Below are 13,162 nucleotides of genomic sequence, written 5' to 3'. Positions count from 1 at the left end.
GTTAATATAAGATTTGAGTACATTTAAATTATGTCAAAATACACTATCACTCAGTATGTGATCACATTACAGTTATAAAAGCTCTGCCTTTTTTTTAATATCACATTATTTAAACAATTCATTACAGAAACTCCTTGTTAACTCAGGCCTGCAATGCCTCTAACTTGTTCTTAAGTGTCTTTGACCATTTCAAAGGTGCACTGCATGGTGAGAAGGTCAAAAAACAACTAAATAGTGAAGTTGAGGCTTTAAAACAGAACTTCCCAAGACAAAAGTTGATGTTTTGGTGGCTCTATATCTTTTTTGAGATGCTTAGCAGCTTTTAGTTTTCTCCCCTCTATTTTAACCTCTGTGCTATTGAGAGAAACTGCCTGATGCTCATTCAGTATCGACACCACCTATGGTCCTGCAACTTAAATTAGAGAGCTTGTCACGAAAGTGACATGGTCGTGCTAATCATACATTAAAATATAAAAGCTGATTGTGAAGACGGGATGAGACTGACTGTGCGGTGTATACGAGACAGTTCTGTGGCCAAACAAATCAAGACTGCGACAGAAAGATATTTGCGCTTCTTTATCGGTATCTCATTAAAAATGTTAAAAATATGGACTCGTACTAAAAATGGCTCCCACAATGCTGTGATATATTAAAGGATCAGTTTCATTTTAGGGAATAAGGTGAGTCACTCTCTACTCACTCTCACTCTTTAGACACAATGAGCAGTGGCATGAAAAAAACAGCTTACAAATATAACCCATTATTACAGGATATGAGCAACAGGCATTCATTTTACCAGGGAGACCAGGTTACCGTGGGTGCCTTCTCATAACCCTTCATTGTTTCCATGGAGGTAATGGGATTGCTGGCCATGCATGTGAAGAGCACAAAGACTCATAATTATGCACATCGGTGGGCACATGACAAGACGGGTGCTCTATTTTTAACATGGGAGCCATGTGAAATTCGGCAAGATAGCCAGGGCTCGTTAGCAGCTGCTCTTTGTCTTGTGCAAGTTTACCTGCTGTGGTCATGCTTTTTAAGTACTCAGTGGCATGGCGGCTGTTTGTACAAAATATATTCTTAGACACAAACCTACAAAAGACCGAGTGTTATGCAGCAGCAGTGTGCTGAGCGGCTCTTGGCAGTTTTGCTCTGTGAAAGACATTTTCTCTTAAATTAAAGCCCCATATATAGAACTAAAGATCAAAAGAATACCAACTAATTTGTATGAGGATTACAATTTTAAATAGCCTATTTTAAATAGATACGAAAATAAAATGACATTATTGTGCTACATAACATGTATAGCTTTCTAAATTTGGTCTGTTTTTATCTGCCTTCCTGGTTTCTTTTTTTGCACTGCAATTAACCTTTGCTGCCTTGGTCGCTCTTGACACTTGATATAGTTGATTAAGAAAAGCATGAATTTACTACAGCAACTATGAAAGAAGCATGATCTAGCCTTTACTGGACTCTTGAAACTTTCAACAAAAAATTGTTTTTTTGAATCCTAGCATATTCCCTTCTACAGCGACTAATTCTATTCTTTTTAAATGATAAATATAGCATTATACTAGACACTCTCTGTTGTGCCGTCTCCTAACATCTGTACATATTTCCAAAACTTGAACCAAAAATATCAAAGTTGGATGAATCGCTCCAAGATTTGCTGCCACTGATTTTCAGTCCAGCTCTTGTATGAGCTGGGATTCCTTTTCTCCTTGTTTCCCTTCCTTAAGGATGACTGCAAACAGCCACGTTTCAATTGAGACCATTTCTGATTAGGACTCAGCAAACAGTAGCCCTCAACTTGTTCAGTTTCCCCAAATCTTTTTAGATTAGAAAGGCAATGACATTTATTTGACAATAAGTCAAATGCATGGAGCTCTCTTTTTAGGCAGTTCTAAATTTAAATCTGTAAACAAACAAAAGGAGAGGCTGCTAGTAACAGAGTGCCTAAAGATTTAAAGCTAGTTTGTGGCCATGCTGTCTTCTTTGTTTTGCCACAACACTGGTTCATTTATGTGTTAGCTTTTGTGTTTGTGTGTGAATGAAATGTGGCTTAAAAATAAAAATCATCTGAAAATGAGTAGCGAAAGCAGCCTTAGAAGCCTCCTTGGAAGGAAACTATTAGAAATAAGAAATTAGAGGTGACTCAAGACTTTTGCACAGCACTGTAAAGACTCCCACTAAGAACTTTTAAAAAAAAAAAAATATTGTAACAGAGCCACTGAGGTCTCTTCAGCCTAACTCTGGGCAAAGTGGAGCAATAACAGATGGGGCTATAGTGAGACACAGCTGAAGCTACAGGAAACAGGGAAAAGCCCCGGTGCTTACAGTGTCTCCTACTTTGTACTTTTCCTGTGCTAAGCTGCAGTGTGAGGGCTTAGGAGCTGATTCAGACCCAAGCAGGATTACCAGTGTCATATGACTGAAGCATTGTGGGCAATCTGGGTGGTCATCAGTGTAACTAGTTACAGAACATTAGGTAGATTTTGACACTTACTTCAATTTACAAAGAAAGAAAAGCAGTTTTAAGACAACCTTTTTTGCCATGTCTTAATGTGATTAGGATTTATACTGAGCACTGCAATCAGAACTATTGTGTGGTAGTATTAGCAGGAATGTAACTTAGCACACATTTCAGTCTACACAGACAAAGGGAAGGAGAGACACAAATACAGGGAAGCGGAACATTCAATAAATGATTATGAAGCAAAAAGATGAGCCAGCTCATCTCTTAATTTCCTACAAGTCCCTAAAGAGCAGTACACACAGTTCTTTGCCTCTGGTACGAAGACAAATATCACTGCTGTGTTGATGAGCTAAAGATTCCATTCCTGCAACTTTTGGGGGCTGAAAGGACATAAGACAAATGCCCCTCCCCACACGTGTTCCTGAATGTGCCCTGTGGTTGTTCATATTGGTAGTTGCAATGTTTTTGCAGCAGCTAATTAGAAGTAGTCAAACAGTTTTATGAATTTTACATAAGGCCATTACATATGTTCCTTTTTTTGGCTTATAAAGTTTTTCATGTCAACATTTCATCAATACAGGGAGTGATTTATTACAGGGGTAACTCAATATTTCCCCTGCCCCATTAATGCTTTTCCATCTCCTTCATATGCGTGGATGTTTCCCTTTTAGCCACCAGCTCTTTTAATGATTGAATTTAATTTCTGTGCAACAACAAATGAAAAATATATCAACACTTCCTCCTCCCAACTCAGCCTTGTGGGCTGGAGTGAGTGGGCATAAAAAAGAAATCTATTAATGTAGATGTGAAGCATTTAACAGATATGGCAAATACCAACTGTTTGGCGTTTCAGGACTGGTTTATTTTCAAAGATGGCATTGGTGTTATTGAATGTTTGATCAGAATTGGAAACACACACGTTTTTCTTTAATTAACATAAAGAAATTGGTGAAAATGTATCTGAGTTGAAGCTAATGTCGTTTTGGACACTAAGTCTCGTGCAGCATTTTAAGACCAACATTAAGACCAGTCTCATAGGATATCAGTTATTTTGAGGAAAACAACATTCATTGAAGTATCGTTACAAAAAATGTAAGAGCCATTATATATGGGACTAAATTAAAATCCAGCTCACAGGATGCTACATTTATTTTGTAGCACACAGCCTCCTTTTATTTGACCTACCTAATTCATTTGCTTCTTTTTGCTTTCTGTCTGGTCTTAGGTCAAAATGATAGCAAGAGAGCTACTTTCAGTTGCTTATTCAAGGGAAGAGGTCACCACAGCAGGCAGCTTGGCATGTTTGATTTGGCTGGCTCTTTTTTCACACTAAATAACCTCACTGATCCGACCCCGACAGATTCATGTCTCCTCCTGGCACTGAACCAGGGATATTTTGCTTGTTAAACAAATGTGTAAACTAGTACAATACGATCCGTGTATGATCCTGGAGAGTAGAAAAACATTTCTATAAGTGGTATTGCTTTGTTTAAAACCAGAGATAATGAGACAACAGAAAGATTCATTATAGACAGTGTGAGAAAAATCATAAAACCTCACAAAATCTCAGCTTCATCCTGCTACATTTTGACCCTCCTGTTAAATCTACACCATGCTGTGTTTCAGGTATTATGTAAGTTTAGCTTTTGTTAAAACTGCAATAGAAACCTTAAATGTGATTTTTTTTCTTGAAACAGAAACACTTTTTCCCACTTTCTCCTAGTCAAGAGCCCACGCTGGCTTGTTTGGTTTGGGTTTAGCGCACAGGAGTCTGAAGGAAGCAGCAGGACTTGACAGCAATCTTTGCATCTGCTCATGGGACAAACCCAAACAGTGTTATTTAATTGTGTCTACACCCAGATTTTCCGTTCTGGCAGGCAGCTGTCATCATGTGGGCAGTGACAAGTTCCTGTGCTCCATTTAAGAACAATCCAGTTTTTGGCTAATATTTTATTCAGTTGTATTTGGCTCATACTAACTGGCGTACAGACAGCTTTTCTAAAGTTATTTTTTTCAGAAAATAACAGGTTTTGAGGTATGTTATTGTTGGATCTTAGGTTACGCATACTTAGGTGAGTCATCACTTGCAGATATTTTACTACAACTCAACTAGGAAATAATTGTACAGCCATTTGTTTGTCAGCTAGGTGAACTGCTATCCTCTTAAAATCATAATCAATCATTCAAATCATATGCATTCATGACCTGCACATGCAGAAAAGGGTTATTTTATAAGCTCTAACAGTCATGTATGAGTGAATGAAAAGGAACCTATAACTTGTCAAGGAAGTAAGAGACAGAAGATAGATACATCACTGAGCCATCCTAAAAATGGAAACATGAAAGAGGAAGAGAGTGCGGAGAACCACGGGGCATAAAAGACAGAGTTGAGAGAAGTAGGCTGCTGCATGTCAATCAAAAAGCTGAGAAACAAGGAGCGGAGGAGTCTGAAAGCTGTGATGCAGGGAGGTGTTGCAAGAGGAGAGAAAAGGGAGACAAGAATGAAAAGCTTTGTGAAACTTTGTCGCAGAAACAGCCACGACACACGCACGCATACGGGCACAAAAGCTCAACCAGTACAGAGCTATTAATGTTATATGGCACCCATAACAACCATAAATTAATCTCAGTTCCTCTCACAGTTGAAACTGTTGTTTTGGGTGCTGGACAGATTGCTGGAAACTCAGCCAGGGAGAGGAAGTGTTTATAGAGTGAGAGGGGGGCTCAAGAAGACCATTTGGTGTGCCAAATGACATTAGTGTCTTTGAAATAAATGTCCCTCATCTCTTCATATCCTTAAAAAACAACCACTGCAAATGTCAATCTTTCTGTCTCTCTCTATATATTTTTTCTATATTATTTGTAAAACATCTAGCTACGTTTAGATGATTTCTACAGTACAGTAAATCTGATCACTTCAGCTATGTATGGAATAATAATCTGGGTGTCAATCGTGTGTTGTATTTTCACAGCTTCAGCAAACACCAAGTCTGAGTAACGATAAGGTTTCAAAGCCTTCCTGAGATGCGCTCCTTGTGTTTGGTCTCAGTGGTAGTCAGCCTGGTGGTGAAGAGTTATAATTACTCCCAGCTTGTGCTCATGTGGGTGGTGGGAATCAAACAGCAAATACTGATCAGTGTGAGTGGGTTTCCTGTAAACTTCAATTTTCAAGCTACCCCCTACCCCCTCCAACAGACACACCAACTTAATATGACACAGCGCAAGAAATACAGGCTTTGTCTCTTAAAAAAATAGGGGACAGGAGCATAAAATATGTTATGCTCCTGTCAGCCCAGCGAAGAATCACACCTTTAAAGATCTGATGACGTGTTATCGGCACGCGTACTGTAACAGATGAGCTCGCTAAGAGGCGAATATCTGGTAGCGTCATAAAATAGACAGGTCACAGAATTCTGCACAAGACTACAGCTGAGACCTAAACCTGACCTTGACCTGTAGCTTCAAGAGCTGCTCCAGTCAAACCGTCAAATTTAAAATGAAAATCTGGACCTGATCCAAGACCTGAAGCTTTAAAAAAAAAAAAAAAATTTATTACTACCATTAACTTGTGCGACAACACATGTACTGTATTTTCTTACCATCTGGGCAGTGCTTATTTACATGCAGCCCTTGGTACAGTATGAAGGGACCCAGACCACTGTCACAGTTATAGGTGCTGGTTGTAGACTCAGAGAAAACTGTCACCGGTGTCTTGGCATTATCAGGCCTCACATTCGGATTTTCTCCTTTATGTTTTTGTTCAGCCTCACTGTTCTCGTCACCCTTTATCCAGCAAGAAGCGAGCATCAAGAAAAATTAATGCCACTGTGGTCAACCTGTGCCTTAAACCTGCATTCTGGACCACCAGGTGGCGATAGCTGTGGTTTCAAAAAGACTTCTGGTTCTATAGAAGGCTATAGGTTTCTGTCTTAACCTCTGTAAACACTTTCCGGATGAGTTAATGGGCTCAGTCAGTCTTTTTAGGTAATACTGAATAAAAACAAAAGTTTATTTTGTAAATACTGACCATACTGTGTTTTAAAATGGAGGATTTCCTGTGGTGTGCTCGCTAGCTAGTGAATTGTGATTGACAGGTCATAATCCAATGAATGAAACCACTTTGACAGTCAGACTTTTTTTGTCACACCTGGTTTTTTGAAACCAAGATGGCTTCAAAGGGTTCAAAACAAAACTTCAGAAACTAATGGGTGATTCATGGTAGGTACGTCCACCTTTGATATCGACAGACATACATATAAAAGTCCATCCCAATCAAATTACACTAAAGAGTATAGCCTCCAGTTGTTTAAAAAAATTAAATGATCAATTTTGACATTTAATTCATCATCGAGCAGCTGGCCGGGGGCTCTCGTTGTGCATGTTCTTCCCCATGTCTGTGTGGGTTCTCTCCAGGGACTATGACTTCTGCCCACAATCTAAAAACATGTTGGTAAATCCAAATTGGACCTAAGTGTGAAGTGGATCTTGAATGGTTGTGTATTTCTATGCACTACCCCTGCAGAACGGTGACCAGTCCTGTGTGCACCCCACCCATCAACCTGCGACAGGTGGGATGGGCTCCAGCCAGACCACCGCCCTGAATTAGACAAGTGGAAGCAAATCGATGCTTAATGTAATTTTTTTATGTAATTTTTTTTTTCATGGTGATGCACCAATGAAAGCACCAAACAGGCGTGCCACTCCCTATCACGTTTTCTGAGAAAACAATTCTCACCGCTATCGTCTTTAATTACACTCTCTTTCTAGCAGAGATATCCCATTACTTCTGTATATGTTAGTCCTAAATAATCTTAAGACATAGTTCAAAAGTGGTGAAAGAGCTGACATGCTGAAATTTTATTGTATTTCTTTCACTCTAATGCTTATATGGTATAAAAATTCAGACTCCCAAGCTCCCTCTGGTTAAAAGGAGATGAAACTACAGTTAGTATAGGCATTCTCATAAAGCGTGCTTCAGATTTGATGCCTTATTTCCGTTTGTGTTGAGAATTTTTGAGAGAAGAGAGAAGACTTGGTCTGCTACATCCACAGCACTTTAGGAGAACGCTGTGTTCCTGGCCCACTTCCCGTGCAGCTTGACAAGTCCAAAGCGTGGACAGGTGGTGTGGGGATGGTGCTGGAATGGTATTATGAGATGATGCCTGGTGGCCATGTGGCATCGCCCGCTCTTCGTATGGAGCAAGAGGAGTCTGCGTGCCCACAGTGACCACAGCTATGAGTCACTGGCTTTGCCACTTCCTGCCAAAGTCGATCAATACGAGCGAGGTTTTGGGTCAGGGCATTTGATGACAAGCTTCGTGGCTGGGGACAACCTTTCGGTGTAACATGAGGCTCCCAGGAAGTGGCCGAAAGATGATCAGCCCATTCACGTTATTTGTAAGTAAATGAGTGAGACAGCAAAACTCACAACAGCAATAAAACTGGCATCTTCTAGATATAGAATGTAGAAAAAACGTCTTCTAGCCAAAAATCTGTGGGTGATGAAAATGTATCTGCCACGTCGTTTCAAGTTGGTATGTTTTAGAACAAGGAATCACTTTGTTAATAAAATAGCAGAGTAACAGCAACTTTCCATGGGATGAAAACAGAAATTCAAACCAACAATAATAAGGGAAACTAACTGAACACAGATTAATTAGAAAGGCGATGACATTTATTTGACAATATGTCAAATGCATGGAGCTCTCGTTTTAGGCAGTTCTAAATTTAAATCTGTAAACAAACAAGTTAAAAATACAAGCTCTCAACACAGCCAAGTAAAACCTTCTATGAAAGCAAAAAAGGGGTTGGTTGTAATCCCGTGGATTAATGGATTTGACAAGGGTATGTGGCTAGTGTAAGTAACAGAGGCCAGATTATATGTTACTAAGGTTGTGGCAGGGTGATCTGCAGGGGCTCAACCTCCTCACCAAACATCCAGTATTTTTAACCAAATTTACATGACAGGTGATGGGGTGATATCATACCTTTTTGGAAGCATGTGTTCAGAGTATGCACAGTGTTTTGATTAAAAGATTTTGTGCTGATGGTGTCAAATAGGAAAGCAAATAGATTAACTGTGGCAGTAAAACTTAATGACAAAAGCCGAGCGGATTTTCAGCACCAAAATCAAAAAGAGTGAAATATCGACAGATGGGTTGGCTGAAACCTTTTTCACATGCAAACCAAGAGCAACTGTGGCCAGTACAACTTTGCTCTTAAAATCATTCATTTTGTTCATTCAAACAACCAGAGAGGATGCAAGATTTAGCCCTGGGTAAATCTGGCTCAGATTAAAGAGGTCTGTCAACTCTTCCTCAAAATGAAGCACTGGATAATCATATTAAGCATCATATGGGCTTCCAATATTCATAGTGACATCATGCTAAGCTAGTGGAATGTGCCAACAGCTTGTGGCCAAAGCATCACACACACACACACACACACACACACACACATACGCACAAAAACCCCACATGCTCACAACAATACACTATAGTTGTGTCGTGTTGCGGCGAAAGTGTGCACACAGAGAAAAAGCCACTTTGTAACAATGTCAACAGTGGCTGCAAGTGAGGGATATGTCTTCAAGGAAGGGAGACTGACTCACCGTGGCAAGCTCATCAAATTTTCCAAACAGTTCATTTAATAGTTTAACCAGTTCCTGGGCTGTACACTGAGAGGCCAGGCTGGTGAAGCCAACAATATCTGCAAACAGGATGCTGTAAAAGACAAAGGAAAGAACAATCTGAGTCAATGTAGGAAATTAATCACAGCAAACTGCATCAATGAAACAAGAATAATAGCCTGGTCAGATTAGCTGCAAGAAATGTGCTTAAAATGACTTTTTAAAATCAGTTTGAGTATTGCTTTGGAATGATGCAAGCAACATTTAAATTAATTAAGTCTAGATAGATATACAGAGATAGATAGATACATAGATAGATAAATAGAGAGAGAGAGCCTGCCCCATTCTCTAACTGACTGGCAGCGCAGTCAAGCAGAGCCACTCAAAATAGAAGCAAGAGCATTCTCACGAGGATCACAGAGGAGACATTCTAGGATATAATGCAGCCATCAAGAGTACTGGTATTCCCTTTTGACAGGCTGCATATAGGACTGAATGTGCCTGAACTGACATGTCTGGCATTTGTTTTACCCAAAATAAGCCATCTAAGTTTCACTTGCTCTTCTGGCATTGTCAGTGAATTGGAATAACCTTCCTGAGGTCAGCTGATTCAGTAGCTCATTTTAAATGTATGCTGAAAACACATTTGGGTGTTTTTGTGTGGATTTTATTCAAAATGTGAATCAGATTTAAACAGTTTTCTAAAGAAATCAAATACAAATTATTATATCAATATTATGTTATTAGGGTGATGCCTTTCTGTGTGCAGTTTGTTTGTTCTCCCTGTGCCTGACTTTTTTTCTTTTTCGTGATTCTGTCGAGTGTGAATTGGATCTTTAATGGCTGTCTGTCTCCCTGTGTTGTCCACCTATCCAAGGCATTTCCTGCCTCTCACCCCATGACTGGCCAGACCACATAATAGAGTGTCATAGAGGTCACCTAGTGAGTTATAGTGCCAGTGGATTAGAGGCCCAGAGGTTTTTTTGATGCTATTTAAATTTTATTTCACAAAAACACTCCATTCTAAACTCATTTTTATTGTTTGCCAATTTATTAAAAAAACTTGCTTGGTGGGGGTGAAATTTCTTTTTTGCATTTGAATTAATGCATGCCAGATACAGTCTGAAAACCAGTGAGCCCGGGCGAGACTAATAATGTCAGTCGTTGCTTTTTCTGCCCTTTGCGTGGTTTGCGACCTAACCACAACTATAATTCCACCTGTGTTTTAATCATCGAGTAGTCTAATCCTGATTTTTTGCATCACAACTGCACCCAGAAAAGAGAGACAGCTTACTTTACTTAGCTGGCCCAGTCTTTATCTAATCCTGGACAATAATAACACTGAACAGGTAAAATGTGAGAGGAATCATGAAAGATAGCACTTATTTCCATAGTGTAAGGTAGTTAGCATAGACCTACTTGTTTTGACTTTGTAAGTGAGATACAAGCTTAGTAGCCTGATGGTTTAGATGGATGGTTCAGGTTAAAACCAGCCCTGCTGCCCCTTTGGTTAAAAAAGAAAAAACGCAAAATATTCTGTATTAACACTATAGTAGTTCAAATGGTAGGTCCATCCTGTGTGTATAGGCAAAACGTCCCCTGTCAGAGAACTGACATAGAATTATTTCAGATTATATTTTTGTTTTCCAAAAGTGTGAAGAGTTTAACATCCTGTTGTGCACATTAATACTTTAATACAGCTTGAGCAGATACCCCAAAGAACTCTGTGATGAAAAGTGTTCGCAATGAGTTCTATGTGGCAGTGAAGAGTGTGAACTCGATCAGTCACCAAATACTAACTGTCCCGAACAACCAGCATGTCTGCATCTCATACTGATGGCAGACTGTTGCTTTCATGTAGGCTTGAGTTTTCACAAAGTGACAGAGTGCTGGATCTCTGAGAGAAGAGAGCTGCTAAATGTCATCTTGCTGTCTCACAGATGTCACCATAATGAGGGGCAGCGGACTCAGTTTGTGTTACTGTTTTAATTGGCAACCATCTGGGGCTGACAAATACTTGCAATGTTAAATACCATGTTAGTGTAAACACTTCAACTTGAATGGACTAAAACTCTAAAGAGAACTAAACTGAGCAAAGTGCAGGTTTGAGTATCAGTTACATTTATTCTAGATTTGTAATCACATTAGAATAAATATCTACTGGTTACAGTAGATGCTAATGCTAAAATATAATGATTGTTGTGATCCACGAATTTTCAGCTTTTCTGTTTTACAAAAAGGAAGAACAAAATAGTAGAAGACATTATGATTATTTTTTCTTGTCATTTACTAACATGGCTGAACATAAATAAGTTGAATGCTATGCTTGATTCATTTCCCAGTCAAGTGTGTTGGCACAAATTTGGATATAAAACATGTTTTTATTATGATATTTGCCTAATAAAGGCAAATGACTAGCTGATTGTTGTGTTTGTGAATTTCCAAATACATACATAGCCAATAGGTAATTTGCAGAAAGCCCTCTAGTGGACAAACTATGCAGTGAAGGGTGTTTCTCCTATCTCTTCACTACTTTTAAAATGTTCATGCATCAACTATGATTATATATATATATATATATATATATATATATATATATATATATATATATATATATATATATATATATATGCAATGAATCACAGAATTGCTGAACTGTTCAGATGTGATTAAAAAAAAAACTAACATGACATGATGTATAACATAACTATGCATTCACCTCTAGCAAGAGCGCACCCACTGAAACCACTGAATATTTCCTGCTGTGTGCCACATATGAGAAAGGACGGAGTCAAGGGTAGCTCAAAGATAAAGGGATTAGTGAAGTTATAGGCCAAATTTTGATGAATGGAAAGGTGTTTCCAGCAGAGGAATTTTTGCAGTGAATTACAGAACAGCTGAAGAAAAAGGTGGAGAAGAACCAAATTGATTTAGAGTGATCAGCCTACACAACACATGCCCAGTTATTTAATTCCTCAACTTAACACAGCTAATTTTGTTTGATACTTGAGCTCAGTTCCAAGCCAAAACTGTTGTAATTTTTCATGCAAGTAGTTTTGAATAACACTTAAAAGTTAAGTTGTTTGCAAGAATTTTCACCTTTATTCCTTTCATTTTTGCCGCCTTCAGAGGAGTGAAATGTAGAAAAGCTGAGTGAAAATCAACACTTTACTCAAGGATTCGAATTCTCACTTGATTCAGTGACCTGCTTTTTAAACCTTTAAGTCACTATTGTTTCAATTTAAACGACACCACAAAAACAAGTGGAACAGAACAGTTGAGTGACAGAGAGGCTGCAAAACACGCTATTATTATCATGATCATCACTCACTTACGAGCATCTTTACACATGCACTAATGAGTATTAGAAGCGGAGGCTGAGTACACAAAAATGCTAATTATTTTTAAACTGTCTGCCTGGAGCACACGTCTCCTTGCTTTCAGTACCCTTTTATTTAGATGGTCCTTGTTATGGTAATTAATATTCAAAACACACACATATGTTTCCTGAAAAAATATAAGGACATATGAAGAATCTATCACTGTGGCCCCTATGAGTGTCTGTGCATGAATCAGCCATGCATCCCATTGATTGCATAGTCCTAATGACTCATAACCTCATGTGATCCTTGGCTACAGTCACTTATTTATTTATTTTTACCTTCTTTCAACCAGAAACACACACACACACACACACACACACACACACACACACACACACACACACACACACACACACCATTATCTTAACACTCACATGCACTGATGCACAGAGCATGAATCCTGTGTTCTGTTCAAAGTCCAGGTCATTTAGGACACAGTGCACTTACTTGTAAAAACAAGACAGAAAAGTGCTTAAATCAGAATGCTAGACCTTTTTATAGGCAACAAACAATACAGATATAAAACCATACAACATTACTGATATAAAGATATTTGCTAATATCTAATATATTGCTAACGTGTACTGCGGTTAAAGATATGATGGTGCAGTTAGAATAAGCTAAATGTTGTTTGCACGAGGAACTACATACTCAGTTCAGAAAAATGTGAGG

General features: G+C 38.7%; 1 protein-coding gene across 2 annotated transcripts in view; it reads right to left on the bottom strand.

Moving 5' to 3' along the window:
- LOC146613386 (adenylate cyclase type 1-like) overlaps window positions 1–13,162 on the bottom strand; it is a 37,781-nt gene that overhangs the window by 13,065 nt on the left and 11,554 nt on the right. For both annotated transcript variants that reach the window (XM_085378473.1, XM_085378474.1), the window contains exon 4: window positions 9,090–9,201. In XM_085378473.1, the coding sequence (XP_085234599.1) occupies window positions 9,090–9,201 (112 nt within the window). The remainder of the gene's footprint in view (window positions 1–9,089; window positions 9,202–13,162) is intronic.

The sequence above is a fragment of the Diplotaxodon limnothrissa genome, linkage group LG18 (assembly GCF_057381915.1).
Source record: "Diplotaxodon limnothrissa isolate DT_005_m linkage group LG18, D_limnothrissa_male_GT1.1, whole genome shotgun sequence".
Taxonomy (NCBI): domain Eukaryota; kingdom Metazoa; phylum Chordata; class Actinopteri; order Cichliformes; family Cichlidae; genus Diplotaxodon; species Diplotaxodon limnothrissa.
This window is presented reverse-complemented; position numbering and strand designations above follow the sequence as displayed.